Source organism: Heptranchias perlo, unplaced genomic scaffold (genome assembly GCF_035084215.1).
Source record: "Heptranchias perlo isolate sHepPer1 unplaced genomic scaffold, sHepPer1.hap1 HAP1_SCAFFOLD_143, whole genome shotgun sequence".
Taxonomy (NCBI): Eukaryota; Metazoa; Chordata; class Chondrichthyes; order Hexanchiformes; family Hexanchidae; genus Heptranchias; species Heptranchias perlo.
Window position 1 is genome coordinate 719,720 of NW_027138678.1, and position 22,695 is coordinate 742,414.

The following is a 22,695-nucleotide window of genomic DNA, read 5'->3' on the forward strand; positions in this document are numbered from 1 at the left end:
AAGGCTGAGATAAATAATTTTTGGACACTCGGGGAATCAAAGGAAATGGAGATCGGACGGAAAAGTGGAATTGAGGTGGAAGATCAGCCATGAACTTACAGAATGGCGGAAAACGCTCAAGGGGCCGAATGACCTACTCCAGCTCCTATTTCTTATGTTCTCATATTCTTCTGCTGCATCAATAACACACTGTAGATACAAGTCACAAACCTGGACAAAAAGGGCAGTATAAGAACTAACCACAGACCTGTACCATGTGGAACAAAGGTCTCACTGTCATACTTACTCAGTGTCGTCACATACTAATACATTTGCCACTGGTTACACTCAGAGAGTTAATAATTTCATGCAACAAATAATCAGTAATTAGAATTATAACAGATAGTCAGCACTGAGAGGGTGAGATATTTCGCTGTGGTGCATGTCTGCACTGAGATGGCGAAACGTTTCTAGGGTGCAAAATTCTATTAAAAATAATTAAATCATTGACTTCGATGGAGGAACATTAAAGATTGCCTGGAGTAAGTGGGAGAGTGGGATTAAAGATTACCTGGAGTGAGCCGCACCCGGCCCCCCTGCACTCCTGTTTTCCTGGGCCACACAGAGCTGGGTGCCTCTTCACTCGGCGATAAATGAAAATCAGCCTTCAGCCTTGGCCAACAGTTTGGGTCTCTCTCTGTTTTAACGGTATAAACTGCCGTTGGAATAAATCATATTTAATACAGTTTGTGGAGAAATCTCCGGTCTCTAATCTAGCTGTTCACTTCTGATAATAATTTTAAAATAAACTGACAAGAGCTGAGCTCATTTCTCAGCCTTCGGGCGGACCCGAACACCGCGTCCGGTGAAACTTCCTCCTTTCTCCTTTGTGGTCAGAAGGCGCGCATGGGCGGTGAGGTCCCCAGCTGCAGACTGCTGTCGGGGAGCCCGCTCCAGCGGTTCTCTCCTCATTCCAGGTCAGCACAGTTTCGGGGTTTACGCGTGCGCACGTTTGATATTGCAGGAGTGGACCCGGGTCTGCGGCTGAATGTGGGCGGTTCCGTTTGGCGGGAGCTGGAATGGGAAGGGGATCAGCCTGCTGGCGACCAGTTCCATCAATGTTTGACTGAATCTATTGGAGGTGACTCTCAGTCGAAATATTCACCCTGATCAATCTTAAGAGAAGATGGATTGAAACAAAGAAAGAAAAAAACATTTTACATTATGATCCCTGGGTTTGTTTTATATTGAGTAATTTATTTGTTTAAGGCGAGCGATTTGCTGCAAAGGAAACACAAGTGCAGTGCGAAGGGGAAGGAGCCGGGGAGTGGGACTAATTAACAAGCTCTTTGAACGGGCCGGCACAGGCACGATGGACCGAATGGCCTCCTTCTGCGTTTTATGATTCTATGATTTCACTTTTCAGGAAAACGGAGCAGGAAACAGCTGATCCGAAGCCCGCGTCTTCAGAGAGGGAATTGGATTTCGGCTCCGACTCCCCGCAGTGGAAATGAAGAAGATTTGTCTCCTCCTGATCTTCCGTAAGTGAATCTCAAATATTTGCAGCGGCTTCGAAAATCTGTCTCGTTCACCGTGGACTTACAATCAGAGTGAAGAGATCCATTGTGTAAGAGGGGAGCGTCACACTGAATTGATATGGACAGTGTCTTAAAGGCAGACTTTCAATTAAAGTGTCTTGATTTGTCTTATCCATCTTTCCGTTTTAATCAGAATTTAATACAACGGCATAACTAAGTTTGGTTAGTGAGAGTAACCGTCTCTTTTTACCATTCCAATGGGCACCCCTTTACTATAGAAAGATGCATCCCACTTAAGATTGCTTGTAAACTGCTTAATATTTATTATTTAACCAATTCATTGGCCACACCTGCAGAAACTGCTTTGTAACTTCATATTAATGCAGTTTTTACGGGAAGAAATTAATATTTTTTATACTTCATATCGTGTCAGCCTTGGCTCAGTGATTGCTCTCTTGCTAATTGTTTTACTCATTGCGGTGAGCTTACCAGTGAGTGGTTTCTCTTGCTAAATTTTAATTTTAGTCTTTATCATTGGTTTATGATTTAATATGGCACAGGAATGCGTCTTATTGATCGTCTGACCTATTTTACAGAGACACAGAGAAAGACAGGGAGAAACACACATAGCGAGAGAGGGTCAGACAGAGAAAGAGAGAGTGAGAAAGACAGAGAGTGTCAGAGGCAGAGTTAGAGAATCAAAGAGAGAGATGGAGAGAAAGAAGAGATAGAAAGAGATGGAAAGTAACAGAGACTGGATCAAAGAGATGCAGCAAGAGATAGGCAGGGGTGACAGACAGAGATGGACAGACAAACAGAAACAGAGAGAGAGAAACAGAAACAGGGAGCGGGACAGACAGGAAGAAAAGAAACATTCAGGGTGACAGATATAGCTAAACAGTGAGGAGAGTCAAGGAGACACAGAGTGAACGAAGGAGAGAGAGAGAGAGAGAGAAACAGATAAAGACCGAGAAAAGGAAACAGAGATAGAGGGAGAGAGAGAGAGATGGCGAGAGAGAGACAGAAAGCGAAAGGGAGCGAGAAAGTAAACATGCAAGGAGGCCAAGAGCCAAAGATAAAGAGAGAGAATGAGAGAGAGAGAGAGAGAGACCGACAGACATCTAGGCAGATAGAGAGAGACAAAGAGACATTGAGAGATTGACAATAAAAGAGATGACGAGAGACAGAGACAGAAAGAGAGAACAGTAGTGTTTCTTTCAATCGCCTTTGCACATTAACTATGATGAGAAATTTAATTTTCTCGTGTGAGAGAGAAAACATACAGTAATGTGTTAACACGACACAATTTCTAATTTATCGCTCGTTCCCGTTACTGCATCGTTGAGTTAACGAAGCTGAAGAGAAAACACGTGTTATGATTTAATTTGACCAAAACGAACGGTTACGAATTTTTTGGCAGGGAAATGTATAGCGGTGGTTCTACATTGTTAATTTCTGTTGCAGTTTACTGGAAATTTCTGCAGAAGTAACTCTTTAAGCTGACATGCTATTTATGCTGCCTTCCTGTGACATGCTGATGCCAGTGCACTGGTGTCTTGCTAACCGCTGTACCACGTGTTCAGAAAACAGAACCAAACACAGGGTCTGAATATCTAAAGTACAACACATTCTGTTCCCAGAATTCCAGCTATTTTACTAACTTGGAATTAATTGTGGAACCGAACTTTATGAAAAGCATTGGTGAAATTGAATACTTGAAACATTCGCCATCACGAAGCCCAGGCGACAGGCCCAGGTTCTATTTTTGAAAATATCAAACCAAAGGCCTTTGCAATAATTTATCCATAGGTCCTTTTGTAATTATTTCTGCAACGTTTGCAGCGACTTGCATTGCCTTAGTAGTGTGATTTCCTGTTAGCTGAGGCGTGCAGAAAGCTTTGAGCATTTATCTTGTTGACCATGTACTGTCTTCACCGGCAAGAGTGGGATCCGAGATAAGGATTATGATGATCAGAATTTAGTACATACGGTCATCTAAACATACGAACAGAATTAGGCCATTCAGCCTTTCGAGCCTGTTCCAGCATTCATTTAGATCATGGCTGATCTGTATCTTAACTCCATGTACCCGCCTTGGTTCGATATCCCTTAATCACCTTGCCTAACAAAAATCTACCAATTTCAGTTTTGAAATTATCAATTGACCACCAGCCTCAACAGCTTTTTTGGGCTGAGAGTTCCAGATTTCCACTCCGCTCTGTGTGAAGAAGTACTTCCAAGCGTATTCGATATTTAGGAAGGACAGGCAAAATGGAAAAAGGGACGGGTGGCGTTGTTAGAAAAGGATGAAATCAGATAAACAGTGAGAAAGGATATTGGCTCAGAAAATCAAGATGTAGAATCAGTCTGGGTGGAGTTAAGAAGCACCAAGGGGCATAAAACACTGGTCGGAGTTGTCTCTCGGCCTCCAAACAGTCGTGGTAATATAGGGGATGGGATCAAATAGGAAATTAGAGATGCATGTAACAAGGGTACTACAGTAATCATGGGTGACTTTAATCTGCATAGAGAATGGCCGAACCAAATTAGCAATAATACTGCGGAGGATGAATTCCTGGAGTGTGTACGAGATGTTTTTTTGACTAGTATATTGAGGAGCTAATCAGGGAACAGGCTATCGGGTATTGTACAATGAGAAGGGGTTAATTAATAATCTTGTTCTGCGGGGTCCTTTAGGGAAGAGTGACCATAACATGGCAGAATTCAAAATACAAAATACAGAATACAAAAAGAAATACGGCCCAACCGTGGCTAACAAAAGAAATAAAGGATAGTATTCGATCCAAAGAGGAGTCATATAAAGTTGCCAGAAAAAGAAGCAAGCCTGAAGATTGGGAGCACTTTAGAATTCAGCAAAAAAGGACCAATAGATTGATTAAGAGTGGAAAAATTGAGTATGAGAGTAACCTTGCAAGGAACATAAAAGTAGACTGTAAAAGCTTCTACAAGTATGTAAAAAGAAATTAAAATGGGGAACAGGGAAATGACAGAGCAATTAAACAAATACTTTCTTTGGTTCTGTCTTCACGGAAGAGGACACAAATAAGTTCTCAGAAATGCGAGGGAACCAAGGGACTAGTAAGAAGGAGGAAGTAAAGGAAATCAGTATTCGTAAAAAAAATAGTGCTGGAGAAATTAATGGGACTGAAAGCCGATAAATCCCCAGCACCTGATCATCTGCACCCGAGAGTACTAAAAGAGGTAGCCATGGAAATAGTGGATGCATTTTTTGTCATCCTGCAATATTCTGCAGATTATGGAACAGTTCCTGCAGATTGGAGGGTGGCAAATATAACCCCACTATTTAAAAAGGAGGGAGAGAGAAAACAGGGAACTGCAGACCGGTTAGCCTAACAACAGTAGTAGGGAAAATGCTAGAGTCTATTGTGAAGGATGTGATAACAGGACACTAGGAAAATATCAACGGGATAAGACAAAGTCAACATGGATTTATGAAAGGGAAGTCATTTTTGAAAAACCTACTGGAGTTGTTGGTGGGTGTAACTATTGGAATAGATAAGGGAGAACCAATGGATGTTGTTTATTTGGATATTCAGAAGGCCTTTGAAAAATTCCCACATAACAGATTAGCGTGCAAAATTAAAGAACGTGGGATTTGTGGTAATATAGTGGCATGGAATAAAAATTAATTAACAGATAGGAAACAGAGAGTAGGAATAAATGGGTCTTTTTCCGGGTGGCAGGCAGTGACTAGAGGCGTACTGCAGGGATCAGTGCTTGGGCCCCAGCTATTCACAATTTTTTCAATGATTTGGATGAGGGAACCAAATGAAATATTTCCAAGTTTGCTGACGACACAAAACTAGGTGGGATCGTGAGTTGTGAGGAGGATGCAAAGAGGTTTCAAGGCGATTTTGACAAGTTGAGTGAATGGGCAAATACATGGCAGATAGAGTATAATGTGGATAAATGTGAAGTTATCCACTTCAGAAGGAAAAACAGAAAGTCAGAGTATTATTTAAATGGTGATACATTGGGGAATGCTGATGTACAAATGGACCTTGTACACCAGTCACTAAAAGCAAAACTGCAGGTGCAGCAAGCAGTTAAGAAGGCAAATGGTATTTTGGCCTTCATTGCAAGAGAATTTCAGTATAGGAGCAAGGATGTCTTATTGCAGTTATACAGGGCCGTGGTGAGCCCACACCGGGAGCATTATGTACACTTTTGATCTCCTTACCGAAGAAAGGTATGTACTTTCCATAGAGGGAGTGCAGCGAAGGCTCACCAGACTGATCCCTGGGATGGCAGGGACTGTCGTATGAGGAGAGATTGGGTCGACTCAGCCTGTATTCACTCGAGTTTAGAAGAATGAGAGGGGACCTCATTGAAACATATAAAATTCTGAAAGGGCTAGACAGATTGGATGCAGGGAGGATGTTTCCCCTGGCTGGGGGGTCCAGAACGAGGGGGTCACAGTCTCAGCATACGGTGTTGGATATTTAGGACTGAGATGAGTAGAAATTTCTTCACTCAGAGGGTGGTGAACATGTGGAATTCTCTACCGCAGAATCTGTTTAAGAAGGAGCTGGATAGATTTCTAGGCACAAAATGCGTCAAGGCGTATGGGGAGAGAGCGGGAATATGATATTCAGATAAAGGATCAGCCATGATCATATTGAATGGTGGAGCAGACTCGAATGGCCTACTCCTGCTATTATTTTCTATGTTTCTATGTTTTCCTGTCATCACCCCTGAACGACCTAGTTCTAATTTTAAGGTGATTCCCATCTTGTTCTGGACTCTCCACCAGAGGAGTTTTTTTCTCTCTAATTACCGTGTCAGAACCTTTAATTATCTTAAGCACTTCAATTAGATCACTCCTTAATCTTCTATACTTGATGTAATAAAAGCCTAGTTTATGCAACCTGTCCTTATAATTAACCCATTTAGCTCCAGTCTCATTCTGGTGAATCGGTGCTGTACCTCCTCCAAGGCCAATACATCTTTCTTGAGATGCGGAACCCAGAACTGAATGCAATAGTTCAGATCCGGTCTAACCACAACTCTGTAAAGCAGCAACATAACCTCCACCCCTTTGTACTCCAGTCCTTTTTGAGATGAAGGCCAACACTCCATTAGCCTTTTAAATTATAATTTGTGCCTGTCCATTAGCTTTTAGTGATTTCTGGGATTGGACCCTTAAATCTCTCTGCTCATCCACAGTTCTTAGCTTCTCGCCATTTGTAAAACACCCTGATCTTACTTTCTTAGGACAAAGTGGATGAACTCACATTTCCCACATTGCACTCCTTCTGCCACCGTTTTGCTCACTCACCTTGTCTATCAATGTGTCTTTACAACTTTGTGCTCCATTCTAGGACATAAATGGGTGAGCAATAATTGAATATATTGGGGTCAATTTTCAACTTTTCAAGGAGGTGCAAAACTATCGTGGCGGATCGGCCGCCCATGACAGAATACGGCCGGTTTTCATTTCATTTCCGGGTGACCCATTCGCCACACCAGTTCTACACTCGAGCGGCTAGTTCAAACTTTACCCGCTTTGTATATGTGCTGATGCAGGAGTGAGCCTGAAGACATTCCTCATTACAAAGGATTCTTATATTCCTAACTCTCCCCAAATATGTTGGAGGTAGATCTTAAATTTCTACCAGGGCAAAGCAGTGATGTTGTGGATCTGGTCTTAATTCGAATTGAAATGAACCGAAAAGCAAATGAGGCGTTTGCGATGACTGCCAGTTTTCTGCTCCAGAGGAACGGTGAAAATCCACTCCGATTTATTAAGCTGCACGGAGATTTGGAATGGCATCCTTTGCAACATAAACACACCTTCAAGGAAGGAAAAGAAACAGGGTCGTGTGTTACTGAGGTACCAACACCATAGCTGTGACCCTGTCAGTGTTGACCTCGCTTTGTTTGGAACAAGATCTAGGAATACATTTCATTGCAGCAAGGAAGGACTGCTGCATTGCCTGAGGTGTTGTCTTGCTGATAATGCATTAACACAAGAGCCAGGACTGGAAAGTCCACTGGTTCAGACGGATATTATAATTGTAGAGCACCATTGAGAGAAGTCCATGGAATTCTCCCGGTGCAATCGTGAACAGGGGCTGGATTTCCAACATTCTGCCGGGCCATCAAATCACAGCATCGGATCGGCCTCCCTTTATAGTAACTGCCGAATCATTACATCAACGGGAATAAATATGGGGTTTATTCAATAACAGGCAGTTTATCCACAATGCTGGCTCTTGGTTCGGGCAGCATGCTAAAGATCTACCTCAACAGCTCACCCTCAGTCAACATGACCGATAACGGAATAACTGAGTACTTCATCTCACCTGGTGTCTGTGGAACATTACTTGCACACATAATAACAGTGGCTGCACTTCAGAAAGTAACTGCTCGTCTATGAAGCAGTCGAGGGAGGTGGTAATGGCTTCCATTGACCAACGGTGTTTTTACAATCTGGGTCTGTAGACAGCGTAGGGTCAATATGAAAATATCCGCAGATAATTAAACATTCATTACAATTTTTTCTCTTTTGCAGTGCAAAGTACGCCTCGTGGGACCACTCAAGGTATGATGGAAACATGTCCCTTCCTGATAATAATTCAGTGTCGTTGAAAGAACGGGGGTGAAATCCGATTTAGGCAGCGGTGCAAGACGGCGGCCGTCTTGTCTGATATTCAGCTCCATTGGGCGGCCGTCTAGTCTGATATTCCGCTCCATTGGTTTCAACAAAGTGGATAACTGGGGAAGTGGGAGTGGTTGGCCTAAAACTGGCGCCGGGCCGAACTCGAAATTAACCCTAATGCTCCAGGTGTACAATTACATGAAAGCAGCAATGAAGCTTTGGCATAAATTTTACGCTTGAATCCTGGGCATGAAACTGTCATGTTGTGGGTTCGCCATCCATTAAAGAAACGCCTGAATTGAGTAAGGACCTATACCGGGCGATACACCAGTCACTGAAAGCAAACATGAGGTGCAGCAAGCAGTTAGGAAGGCAAATGGTATGTTGGCCTTCATTGCAAGAGGATTTGAGTACAGGAGCAGCGATGTCTTACTGCAGTTACACAGGTCCTTGGTGAGACCACATCTGGAGTATTGTGTGCAGTTTTGGTCACCTTCCCAAAGAAACGATATACTTACCATAGAGGTAGTGCAGCAAAGGTTAAGCAGAATGATTCCTGGGCTGGCAGGACTGTCGTATGAGGAGAGATTTGGTCGACTCGGACTGTACTCACTCGAGTTTAGAAGAACGAGAGGGGATCTCATGGAAACATATAAAATTCTGACAGGGCTCGACAGACTGGATGCAGGGAGGATGTTTCCCCTGGCTGGGGGGTCCAGAACGAAGGGTCACAGTCTCAGGATTCAGGGTAGGACACTTAGGACTGAGATGAGGTGAAATCTAATCACTCAGAGGGTGGTGAACCTGTGGAATTCTCTACCACAGAAGGCTGTGGAGGCCAAGTCACTGAATATATTTAAAAAGAAGCTCGATAGATTTCTGGACACAAAATGGATCAAAGGGTATGGGGAGTGAGCATGAATGTGGTATTGAGATAATGGATCAGTTATCATCATATTGAATGGCAGAGCAGGCTCGAAGGGCCGAATCGCCTCCTCCTGCTCCTATTTTCTGTGTTTCTATGTTTCTATTATTTCTATAACTATCGGCCTAAGCAGGCGGCAGTTTTAAGCCCCAGCGGCGAGATGAGAATTTACTCGCGGTAACTTTGAAGTGAGGATAAGTACTCGTGGTAAAAGAGCCTTCATTTGAATGCTGGCTGTTTCTGCCTATTCAATGAATGAATAGATGGGAGGATAGATTTTAACTTTTGTGTACACTGGCAGCCCGCCCATTCAGATAGCGAAGTGGCCGGAGCCATTTTGAGGCCGGGGCCTGATCTTAAAAGAATTGCCGTGTTGCGGACGCCAAGCTCCTGGCGCTGCTGGCTGGTTTAAAGCCAGATCAACATTGGCTCGTGGCTGGCTGCCTGGTATCACCAAGGAGGTCGAGATCATGGTGGGGGAGGATCCGGGACGGCAGGGCCCCAGGTATTTTTGGCGGGACCCGAGGAGCTCTCTTGCTCCTCCTGGCCCCACAAAATATAATGGAAGCCTCACTTTTTCAAGAGCTCTGCCGCTGGTAAAACTGATGGGATAGTGCACAGAGCACACCCGGACCAGTTCTGTTCTGCAATGGAAATCATGGTCCTCTGTATGTCGAACTCGATTTGCCTAATAAAAGAGGCCCACCACACGAAGCAGGCAGGCACTTGTACCGCCCGACGTTAAGTCCTTCGAGAAGTGCGAGCAGACAGACCATCTTCGCTACCCGGATGGTAAGTGTAGCGCGTCCATTTAGAGGCGGTTACCACCCGATTTCGCAGAGTTAAAATCACCCCATAAAGCAATAGATCGAGCAGTAGAAACTCGATATGTCGTGCCTGGTTAGGACACTGAGTGGAAAAAGCAATTTCAATCCGTACAGTGGATCATGCAAAGATTCGCAGTTTCAATATTTCTAATCATCAATTCGTTTTATTGTCTTTCTGCAGCTCATGATCCAGTAGTGGTCGTTAGTTATCCCAGGAGTGGAATCGTAAAAGAAGGAGATAATTTTTCACTGCAGTGTCTGCACAGCAAAAAATACATTTCTTGGTATAAAGATCGTAAACAATTACATGGATTTTCAAATGAGTTTTACGAAAGCCGTGCGGACAGTCGCAGTGGAGGGTCTTACCAGTGTGAAACGTGGCTGAACGAATGGAGGAAGAGTAAATCTCTAGAAGTCGTCACCACCGGTACGTGAATTTTGATACTTATAATCATAGAAAACAGTAAAAGAAAGACATGTCTTTTATTGATACACCGCCTTGCACGCCCTCCCAAAGTATTTCACAGCCAATGAACTACTTTTTTGAAGTGTAGCCACTGTTGTAAGTTAAGAAACGTAGCAGCCAATTTGCACACAGCAAGATCCCTCCAACAGCAGGGTGAGAATCACCAGATAATCTGTTGTGGTGATGCTGCTCGAGAGATTAACATTGGCCCCAGAACATAGGGGAGATCTCCCTTGCCCCTAATAGGAGATGGAATCTTCTACGTTCACCTGAAAAAGCAAACGAGGTTTTGATTTAACGTCTCATCCAAAGGACACGTGCGACAGCGAAGCGTTTCCTCATTAGTGGCACTATGAGCGTTAACTTCGATTATTGGGTCAAATCTTTGATGGAGGGCGCGAACCCATGATCTTCTAACCCAGAGGCGAGTGCGCTACCCACTGATCCACCGCTAATGTTCGCTACAACATGACGAGTAAAACTTTTTTAGTGGTGATCATCGGTTGGTGAACTTTGACACCTGTAATCATTGCTCAGGTTTAGTCCAGATGTCACGTTTGCAAAGAGACCTCACAGTATAATATCACACAAGATATCAAACACTTGTAATACCAGAATAAAACTGCCCCTTGATCACTGGTCAGAAGCATGTGGGAATTTTTACTCCACCTTTTAACAGCCGGTCCACTCGGTTTCCCCAGAGTTCAAACTGCTGCTGGCGATCGCACCACGCACGTTCTTAACATGTACTTGAGACAATCATTTGAAGGGGCACAGGAACGCTCACCCTGCACGGAACAGCGCCTCTCTAAAATCGCAGACAAGGCAATGTCATCGTTAATATCTCCCAGTTATTTTAGGTTTGTCTATCTGTTGGGCGACCAAATTTTACTGGTTTTATTCTATTATTTTGTGCGGTCAGGCTTAAAAATCTGCAAAGTACAACCGGTTTTCTGGTAAAGAAAATGAAATCTGGTTAGTAGCACATTCTTGTTTGTGGGACCTTACTGTGCGCAAATTGGCTTCTGCGTTTCCTACATTACAACAGTGACTGCATTTCAAATGCACCTCATTTGCAGTAAAACGCTTTGGGACATCATGAAGTCCTGAAAGGCGCTATATGAATGCAGGCATTTCTTGTTTTATCTCTGAATTGCTCTCCTGCATCCGAGCTGCTGGAATATGGAAGTGACTTACTTTTTTAAAACGTTACTTTGATCCTCTCTGTGACCGAAAGCGAATTAGATCACAATGTGACCCATCGGAGGGGGTAAAAGTCAACGTTAAACGGCCGGAATACACACAGCCCCTTATTCCTCTCCACGGTCTGGAGGTCAATCCGTTACCGCTCGTTTGGTGCCCGCATTGAAGTTGAATTTTGCCCCGAGAGAGTTCCAATGAGGAAGTCTAAATAAGCCCTGTTGAGTACTGATTTCAAAACAAAAAAGGATCAGGAGACACAAAATGATTTAAATGTTTGATGGTTCGCAGTGCCCTGTCTGGCAGATAGAAATACAGAAACATAGAAAATAGCAGCAGGAATCGGCCATTCTGCCCTTCGAGCCTGCTCCTCCATTCAAAATGATCATCGCTTATCCTCTATGTCAACACCACATTCCCGCTCTCCCCCCATACCCCATGATGATTTCTGTGTCTAGAATCATTTTGATTACTTCAGGGTAACATACCCCATACTTTTAACATGTTATTACAGCGAAACTGTGATTCTGTGGGGTGGGAATAATTTTGTCATCTGGTTTAATTTCCTCTTTTTCCTTCCTGTCTTTCAAGGGTCCATAAATATTCAATAAAAGTAGAATTTGTATTCCCTTACAGGTGCCCAACAGTTACAGTGAGTTATAAATTCATCATACCTCCAGTATAACCTCCTGGCCCCCCACTGGGATCGGGATTAGCTGACAGTGCAGTTGCAGGCCAGCATCACAGTGAGAATGTAGGGTGTACATTTAGTGCCTTATCTTGTGTCTCACTAACAAGAAATTATTGCGAGGTGGAACGATTGCTTTCAATCAAAAGTGGCAGCCAACTTTTGACAGGATATTCCCCAGGAGCTGCGCCCACGCCGCTGCCGTAGCTTCACTGGCGGTGCAGTGCAAACCCCTTTACGTGTAAACGGTGTTTCTGCGAAAACACAGAATTACATCCACAATACAATAAAAGACAATGGGTGATGCCGAAAGATCCAGCTGTCAGGCAGTTTTTTCAAGCCAATGTTCATGAGGATTTGATAATTGTACTTTAACATATTTCAATTTTTATTCATTTCATGTTTCTCATATATTTACAGCTCATGAAAAGATTTTAACACTCGAAGTAAAACCAAGAGCTGCATTGCGAGGTGAAAGCATTTCCCTGAAGTATTTGGTGTCTCCCAGGGTGGGAGTAAGATCAAAAGTCTTCCAGTGGTATCGAAATAAAACGTTAATAAGACAAATTGATGAATCTGAGTATACCATCGAAAATGCACAAGATTCAGATGAGGCATCATATCGGTGTGAAATCAAAAAACGCTACAGGAAGTGGGTTTCACCGGAAGTAGACGTCACCGTAACAGGTTGGATACTGGTTTTCTTTTTCCTATTTCCCAAAAAACTGTTGGAACATGTAAAGGATCCGCAGGAAATTCTGTTGCGCTGGAAGTGGGATGTATTTGCAATTTATAGGGGGAAAAATTCCTGTGCAGACACGAAACTTTTGGCAAGTGTCCGGAGCGCGTGTGGCAAAATTGAACACTGCATTAACTTTAATGGGTTCGAGTGTCCAATGCAGCGGTGTGAGGGGAGTGTTCCCTCTTGGCTGCTCCTGCGAACGCTCTGGAAATGTGGCTGGAGACCCCTCACGTTTCCTTTCCGTGCTCACACGCTGTTGGCCGATTTACTGGGTATCCACGTGCACGTGTTACTGGGCCTGCATTGGAAAGTGGGAGCATGGGGGTGAGTCCTAAATGGATGGTCAGGCCTCCTGCCACACCTTCCTATCCCTTTGGACATGCCGGGCCCCAAGGGTGGGGAGCTTGAAGGAAACTAATGGTTGTGTTGGGCCGGGATAGTCTGCAAACCAAAATATTTGTAAGGATCCGGGGGTAGCTGAAAGCAAAAATAAGACAAGTGGTGATTTGATTTAAAGACCTCCACCGCATTCCCACAGGGTGAGCGTAGGTACTGCAGCCCATGGAACTGCTGGTCCTCGGCCCTGCTGCTGTGTGGCTGTTACTGCCGCGTCCAAACAATCTCAATGGATCCGTTGTGAAGGGATAGAATCATAGAATCATAGAAGTTTACAACATGGAAACAGGCCCTTCGGCCCAACATGTCCATGTCGCCCAGTTTATACCACTAAGCTAGTCCCAATTGCCTGCACTTGGCCCATATCCCTCTATACGCATCTTACCCATGTAACTGTCCAAATGCTTTTTAAAAGACAAAATTGTACCCGCCTCTACTACTGCCTCTGGCAGCTCGTTCCAGACACTCACCACCATTTGAGTGAAAAAATTGCCCCTCTGGACCCATTTGTATCTCTCCCCTCTCACCTAAAATCTATGCCCCCTCGTTATAGACTCCCCTACCTTTGAGAAAAGATTTTGACTATCGACCTTATCTATGCCCCTCATTATTTTATAGACTTCTATAAGATCACCCCGAAACCTCTAACACTCCAGGGAAAAAAGTCTCAGCCTATCCAACCTCTCCCTATAAGTCAAACCATCAAGTCCCGGTAGCATCCTAGTAAATCTTTTCTGCACTCTTTCTAGTTTAATAATATCCTTTCTATAATAGGGTGACCAGAACTGTACACAGTATTCCAAGTGTGGCCTTACTAATGTCTTGTATAACTTCAACAAGACATCCCAACTCTTGTATTCAATGTTCTGACCAATGAAACCAAGCATGCTGAATGCCTTCTTCACCAACCTATCCACCTGTGACTCCACTTTCAAGGAGCTATGAACCTGTACTCCTAGATCGCTTTGTTCTATAACTCTCCCCAACGCCCTACCATTAACGGAGTAGGTCCTGGCCCGATTCGATCTACCAGAATGCATCACCTCACATTTATCTAAATTAAACTCCATCTGCCATTCATCGGCCCACTGGCCCAATTTATCAAGATCCCGTTGCAATCCTAGATAAACTTCTTCACTGTTCACAATGCCACCAATCTTGGTGTCATCTGCAAACTTACTAACCATGCCTCCTAAATTCTCATCCAAATCATTAATATAAATAACAAATAACAGGGGACCCAGCACCGATCCCTGAGACACACCGCTGGTCACAGGCCTCCAGTTTGAAAAACAACCCTCTACAACCACCCTCTGTCTTCTGCCGTCAATCCAATTTTGTATCCAATTGGCTACCTCACCTTGGATCCCGTGAGATTTAACCTTATGTAACAACCTACCATGCGGTACCTTGTCAAAGGCTTTGCTAAAGTCCATGTAGATCACGTCTACTGCACAGCCCTCATCTATCTTCTTGGTTACCCCTTCAAAAAAACTCAATCAAATTCGTGAGACATGATTTTCCTCTCACAAAACCATGCTGACTGTTCCTAATCAGTCCCTCCCTCTCCAAATGCCCGTAGATCCTGTCTCTCAGAATACCCTCGAACAACTTACCCACTACAGATGTCAGGCTCACCGGTCTGTCGTTCCCAGGCTTTTCCCTGCCGCCCTTCTTAAACAAAGGCACAACATTTGCTACCCTCCAATCTTCAGGCACCTCACCTGTAGCTGTCGATGATTCAAATATCTCTGCTAGGGAACCCGCAATTTCCTCCCTAACCTCCCATAACGTCCTGGGATACATTTCATCAGGTCCCGGAGATTTACCTACCTTGATGCGCGTTAAGACTTCCGGCACCTCCCTCTCTGTAATATGTACACTCCTCAAGACATCACTATTTATTTCCCCAAGTTCCCTAACATCCATGCCTTTCTCAACCGTAAATACCGAGATGAGAGAGAGCTGTTGAGTCGTGCAAAGAGCTGAGGTCATGAAGTTTTGGTGCAGTGTTTCCTTTACGGGCAAAAAACAGCCCTAGCACCCTGTGTCCGGTGGGCAACTCTATACATGTATGTTCTTGTCATATTCTCTTTGCATTGGTAAGTGGACGCCACACATGATTTCATGCTGCACAAACTCCGGTCTTGGAGTGATATGCGGCTCCTAGTGGCGAATTCCGGTATTTCATTGCATCTGCAATTTGATTAACACTGCGACAGGAACGGTGACCTGTCAATCTATATTCTGTTTTCACAGAGCTCTTCTCCAGAGTTATTTTGAGGGCTGAGTCTCAAGCTCAAATATTTGAGGGGCAACAGTTAAAATTCATCTGCTCGGTTCAAACATTCCGGCCCAAAATTCGGCTCCAATACACATTTTTTCAAAAATGACCAACCACTGAATTTTAATTCATATGAAAACGTTCACCGAAAAGAGGTAGCTTCGCTGAGCGACTCAGGGACTTATTTGTGTTGAAGAAAATGCTTAATACATAGCAAGAAATGTATTTAAAGGGGTTTCGGGGAATGGAGGTTTTACAACGTGTGCAGGACTTCTTTCTCAGCCAGCATGTAAACCGACAAACAAGAGAGGAATCACTGTTGAATCTGGTCATGGGAAATGAAGCAGAACAAATAAGAGTAAGTGTAGGGGAACATCTAGGCAATAGTGATCAAAACATAATAAGGTTTAAAGTAAAGATTGAGAAAGATGTAAGTAAGACAAAAACCAAAGTAATAAATTGGAGAAAAAAATGCTAATTTTAAGGGGATGAGAATAGAACTCGGGGAACTAAACTGGAACAAAGAAATAGAACAGCAATGGGAAAGATTTAAAACGGTGATCAATAGAGTCCAGAAGAAATATATCCCACTTAAAAGGAGCAACACACTGACCAGCAATGACACACTATGGATGAATCAAATAATAAGGGCAAGATTGAAACTATGAGGGGCACAGATAGGATGGATACTAAGGAGCTTTTTCCCTTCGTTGAGGGTTCTATAACAAGGGGACATAGATTCAAGGTAAAAGGCGGGAGGTTTAGAGGGGATTTGAGAAAGAACTTTTTCACCCAGAGGGTGGATGGAGTCTGGAACTCACTGTCTGAAAGGGTTGTGGAGGCAGGAACCCTCACAACATTCAAGAAGCATTTGGATGAGCACTTGAAATGCCATAGCATACAAGGCTACGGACCAAATGCTGGAATATGGGATTAGAGTAGACAGGGCTGATGGCCGGTGCGGACACGATGGGCCGAAGGGCCTCTATCCGTGCTGTATAACTCTATGACTCTATGACTCTATAAAGTAAAGACTTACACTAAGTACATGGACAACAATGGAGAGGATGAGGAAAGGTAATCAGAAAAGTTGAGGAAAGAATTTTTAAAAATTCGGAAAGCAAAAGGAAAGTACGAAATTCAATTATCAAGGAATATAAAAAGAAAAAAATATTATTCGACAGACACAACAAAAACAATATAAATACCAAGGTAGAGATAGGACAACTGAGGGATCAATATGATAAACTCACAGTTAATGGAAACGAAATGGCAGAAATATTAAATATTTGCTTTGCTTCAGTATTTACCAGGCAGACAAAAACAGTGAGCATTGCATTAGAAGAAGAGATCAAAAAAGATATAAAGACATTTAAGATAGAGAGGGGGAGACAATTGATAAACTAATCAAACTCAGAGAGGATAAAGCTCTGGTCCGGGTGGATTGCATCTGTGCATATTAAAAGAAGTTGGAGAAGAGATAAAAGAGGAACCATTACATATTTATAAAAAAAGAATCTTTCGAAAAGCGCATAGTGGCAGAGGACTAGCGGACACCTAATGTGCTACCTATATTTTAAAAAAAAGTAGAAATAACAACTCCAGGGAACTATTGACCAATTAGCTGAATGTCAAGAATAGGAAAGATAATGGAATCCTTACACAAAGATGTAAAAGAAAAAAACTTAGAAACCGAAAATATAATCGATTAGTCAGCTCAGATTTCAAAAGGGAGCGTCATGCTTCACCAATCTTATTGAATTCTTTGAAGTAATAGCAGAAAGGATAAACAAGGGTAACGCAATAGATGTAATATGTTTAGATTTTCCTAAGGCATTCGATAATGTACCGCATTGCAGACTCATCACTCAGGTCAGAGCATGTAGAGTCAGAGGACAAGTAGAAGAATGGATAGCAAGCTTGCTGCAAAACAGACATCAGAACTTACGGGTCAAAGGTAGTTATTCAGACTGGGAAAAGATGGGAAGTGGTGTTCCACAAGGATTGGTGCTGGGCCACTGTTGTTCACCATTTACAGAAAAGATTTGGATGTGGGAATCTGAAATACAATTAGCAAATTTGCAGATGATATAAAATTGAGCTGATACTGAGGAGGGCTGCGAGAAAAATCAGCAAGACGTTAATAAACTAAACGCGGTAGAGGAGCAGCGGAATCTGCGGGTACAGGTACAAAAGACGCTAAAAGTAGTGACATATTAATAAGGCTGTAAACAAGCAAACGAAGCACTGGGGTTCATTTTTGAGGGAGGGAATTGGAAAGCAGGGAAATTATGTTAAACTTGTATAGAACTTTAGTTAGACCACACTTGGAGTATTGTGAACAATTCTGGTGTCTGTCTTATAAAACGAGTATAGAAGCATTGGAGAAGGTGCAAAAAAGATTCACGTGGATGCGACCAGAACTGAGGTTATAACTATCAGGAAAGACTGAACAGGCTGCGGCTCGTTTCTCTCGGAAAAGAGAGGACTGAAGGCGTGAACTGATAGAGGTCTTTAAGATTATGAAAGGGTTTGACAAGTTAGATGTAGAGAAAGTGTTTCCACTTGCGGCAGAGACCAGCACTAGGGGTCGTAAATATAAGATAGTCACTAATAAATCCAATAGGGAATTCAGGAGAAACTTCATTGCCCTGAGAGTAGTCAGTGCCAGAAGGAGTACTTGAGGCGAATAGCGTAGAAGCATTTAAGGGGAAGCTAGATAAACATATGAGGGTGAATAGAAGGGAAGGATATGTTGATGGGTTGAGATGAAGAATGGTGGGAGGAGGCTCACGTGGAACATTGTCACCGGCATAGACCTGTTGGAACGAATGACCTGTTTCTGTGCTGGAATATCACGTAACGACACGAATGGAATTCTCTGCTCCTTTCACCTTATTTGAATTCCTCCTGTTCCCGTGGCTGGCGCTTTACTCACATCCAATACAAACAAAATTGAGATTTCAGCAGGGTTCCGTCTCGTCCTCCGGTGCCTGGTGACGGAAGGCACTGAGCCGCGTTTCCACTGGTACCTAAACGGCCGACAGTTAGAAAACATCAGCGAATCTTATCACTTAAACGCGGACGGGAGTGAGCTCATTATCAATTCATTCGAGAAAAGCCACGGAGGGCGATATCACTGTGTTGCGACCAACAGAGGGAAGGATGTCGGGATATTTAACACAACCAGCATCCATATAGATATAACCGTACTAGGTAACAGATTCATGCTGCTTGGTCCAATTTTATAAATTACTTTTATTTCGGCAAAGCTCACAATATATTGAACTCGCATGATGTATATTATATAACAGACACCTCGCACCTCAGGGGGAACTTTATGATTCATGTAAATTAAATATTTGGTTCATAAATTAAACTTAATATGACTAAGTAGCGACTCTCAAATGCGCTTCACAACTGAAAATAGACAGGGAAGTGACCAGGATCCACGCAGAGAAGGAGAGAGAGAGAGAGATTGGAAGGGCTGAGCTGTAAACTTGCCTCTTGAGAAGGCTTTTAATGCAGGATGGAGAAGTGGAGATTGAAAGGGGTTTAGGGAGAGGGTTTAAGAAAGTTGGGGTCAAAGTAGATCAAATCTCTTTCACTAATGGTGGTTCGAAGGAAGCCGAATAGCCAGAATCAAATGGCCGAAGGGTGTAATGATATGCAACATTTTGGAGGAGATGTTTCAGAAATAAAGTGAAGATGAGAACCAGGTGTATAAATTTGATACATTGGCGGACAGGGATCTAAATGTTGACAGTGGGCGAGTAGGATTATCACGGGACAGGACGTTTGTTTAGTTGCAGTTTGTGGGTGGTCGGGGTGGGAGCCCAGAAAGGAAGCTATTGTAATCGAGTCCAGAGCTGACAAATCCATGGATCAGTGTTTCCAGGTGGAGGGGCTGAGGTGGCGATGGAGGGAGTTCTGGACAGGTGTAAATATGATATTTTCATTATATACATGGTGCGAGGTTGAATCCATAATGTATAAAACTGTATTATGTTAATCATGGGATATGTTATTTGATTCCAGTACAGAGTCACACAACCGCGATCACAGCATCAGTGCTCCCACTGCTTCTCATCGCTGTGCTGATTGCATTGGTTTTCTTCAAACTTCGGAACAAGAAGCAAGGTGAGCCATGTCTTACGGGCAGGTGATTGACTCTATGGTCACGTGACGGGATTCAGTCCACCAGCCCTCTCAGCCCCGCCCCCACCCCGCCCCCATATTCAGTTGCAACATTCGAAATGGAACAGTAGGGTTTGAGAATGAAGAGCTCTTTACAATGAGGTGGTCAGAACAGGCATGAGTCCAACTTGCTGGGTTGAGGGAATCTTCCCCCCTGCTCGTGTTCTGAAAAGGGATTTTACCGGGCGATCGGCTTAAATGTCAGCACCAGTCATGCTTAGCATCAGGCGGCAAAGTCTTCTGTGGGATTTGTGCTGCAGTTTATGGCAATATCTTAATTATTAATTCCTGGGATTAGAGGGTTGTCCTGTGAGGAGAGCTTGAGCAGAATGTGTCCATACTCTATGGAGTTTAGAAGAATGGGAGGTAATCTCATTGAAACATATAGAATTATGAGGGGGCTTCACAGGGTAGATGCTGAGAGATTGTTTCCCTTGGCTGGAGAGTCTAGAACCACAGGGTATCGTCGCAGAATACAGGGGCAGCCATTCAAGACTGAGATAAGGTGGAATTTCTTCACTCAAGGGGTTGTGAATCTTTGGAATTCTCTACCCCAGATGCTGAATCGTTGAGTATATTAAAGGCTGAGATGGATAGATTTTTGGACTGTCGGGGAATCAAGGGATATGGGGCTCGGGCGGGAAAGTGGAGTTGAGGTCGAAGATCAGCCATGATCTGATTGAATGGTGGAGCAGGCTCGAGGGGCCGAATAGCCTACTCCAGCTCCTATTTCTTATGCTCTTATCTTAAAGTTCTCCGGGCGTTCTTTCTGCATTTGCGCTGCAGTAATGATTTGTTTAAGTGAACTTTTGTAAATGTTTGTAATTAAGATGAATGAAGATGTTTGCTATTTGGAGAATACTTAAAGAAACCCAAGCCGCCTGTCGACAGAAAGATTTACTGTACAACTTGCTGAAATATGTCTGTTCTTATTTTATCCAGAGAATTCGTCAAGTGTTTCACGGCCGCAGGGGTAAGTCAGTGAAATCTTTATATTAGTAAGAAGTAACTATATCCGTGACGATACTGAAGGGAATGCAATTCGGGCGGTATCGCATCTGGCCCCAGTTATGCGCCCCGCCCTTATTGGAACTGAATATCCGACGGGAGACTGAGGGGCGGCAGATGTGTTACCCCCAGAGTCTCTGATATTGCTGAGCTTGTCACTGTTACGGTTTCTGAGAGCTAAAGGAATATTTTATTTCAGTTTTTACTATTTCAATTTATCAACATTTTGTTGAAAGTGAGATTTCAGTTGTAGCTGAAACAAACGTTAAATCTGAGAACTTTTCTTTGTGCAAAGGGAGGGAACTGGAATCGGAGCTCAGTCGCTGAGTGAAGAAACACCTGCAGCTAATTCCGAATATGCAGTTGTGGGATCAGCCCGGAATACCGGTAAACATCACCTGATGCATACGATAAAATAACATCGAATTTTCGGGGTTTATATTGTCTTGGAGCTTCTCGCAATAGCATTCAGTGTTCGGGTTGTACATTTCTGAGGCTGTTTTCCTGATATCCCGCTGTAACTTTAGAGGGGGATCCGTTGAAAACGTCACAGAAACGTCCGTTGCTGCATTGTTTGCGCCGAATTTCCACTGAATTTACGACGGAATGTATGGATAATTCCCACGGAAATTCTGTCTCCTTATCTGCATGGATTTAGCAAAATCTAGGGTTAGATTTTCGTCTTCATTGTCTGGACATTAAGCATCGCTTGGGCAGGTGCAGGAAGGAAATTATGGCGGAGAGGATGAAATGAATCAAGTTAATGAAATGAAAAACTGTTCAGTTCTGTAAAGGAAGTGTCTGTTTCCCCGGCAGACTTCCCTTTATGTGTTCCTTGCAGGTGATGCTCTGACGTCGAGACTAAACGCTACCCCTTCCTCTCTTTTAAATTTGCAATTATGATTTTCTTTCTACTTCTTCCTTTTCTGAAGGTGGTGATTCTGCGTACAGTTCTGGTGCCCTTATTTAAGGAAGGAAATACTTGCATTGGAGGGAGATCAGAGAAGGTTCACTCGGTTGATTCCGGGTATGGAAGGGTTGTCATATGAGGAAAGATTGAACAGGTTGGGTCTCTACTCATTGCAGTTTACAAGAATCAGAGGAGATCTGATTGAAACATACAAGATTCTGAGGGGAGTCGATAGGGTAGATGCTGAGAGGATGTTACCCCTCATGGGGGAATCTAAAGCTAGGGGAGATAGTCTCAGAATAAGGGGTCGCCCGTTTAAGACGGAAATGAGGAGGAATTTCTTCTCCCAGAGGGTCGTGAATCTTTGGAATTCTTTACCCCAAAAAGCTGTGGGGGCCGAGTCATTGAATACATTCAAGGCTGAGTTAGATAAATTTTTGGTCAGCAAGGTAGTCAAAGGAAATGGGGAAAGGGCGGGAAAGTGGAGTTGAGGTAAAAATTAGATCAGCCATGATCTCGTTAAATGGCGAAGCAGGCTCGAGGGGCCGAATGGCCTACACCTGCTCCTATCTCTTATGGTTTTATGGTCTCTTATGATTCCTGCTCGGGTAGGATTGAATGGGCAGAGTGGCCATCTCTGTGTTAGTCCAAAACTGTTAATGTAGGAGTCTGACAATTAGGCAGCGGGGCGCAGAACAGGCGACCAATGCGATGCCGGCCGTTTTGCGCTCATGCCCCAGGCAAATTTCTATCCTCCTGACTCACACTCTGAGGATTTGAGAGAGGAGGGCGTCCTTTTCCCTCACGACCATTACACCTAAACTTTCCCAGAAAAGGGAGCTGGGACTGGTCTCAGGCCGATATCCGGGCCCCTGACCTGGGGACAATGGAA

General features: G+C 43.6%; 1 protein-coding gene across 1 annotated transcript in view; it reads left to right on the forward strand.

Annotated features, from left to right (window-relative positions):
* The first annotated feature begins 882 nt into the window (after positions 1-882).
* Positions 883-22,695, forward strand: part of LOC137308905 (uncharacterized) — a 30,401-nt gene continuing 8,588 nt past the window's right edge. Inside the window, exons 1-8 of the mRNA XM_067977348.1 lie at positions 883-956; positions 1,406-1,520; positions 8,074-8,103; positions 10,094-10,339; positions 12,687-12,953; positions 19,727-19,828; positions 20,828-20,858; positions 21,189-21,280. Of these exons, the coding sequence (XP_067833449.1) occupies positions 1,490-1,520; positions 8,074-8,103; positions 10,094-10,339; positions 12,687-12,953; positions 19,727-19,828; positions 20,828-20,858; positions 21,189-21,280 (799 nt within the window). The 5' untranslated portion in view covers positions 883-956; positions 1,406-1,489. The remainder of the gene's footprint in view (positions 957-1,405; positions 1,521-8,073; positions 8,104-10,093; positions 10,340-12,686; positions 12,954-19,726; positions 19,829-20,827; positions 20,859-21,188; positions 21,281-22,695) is intronic.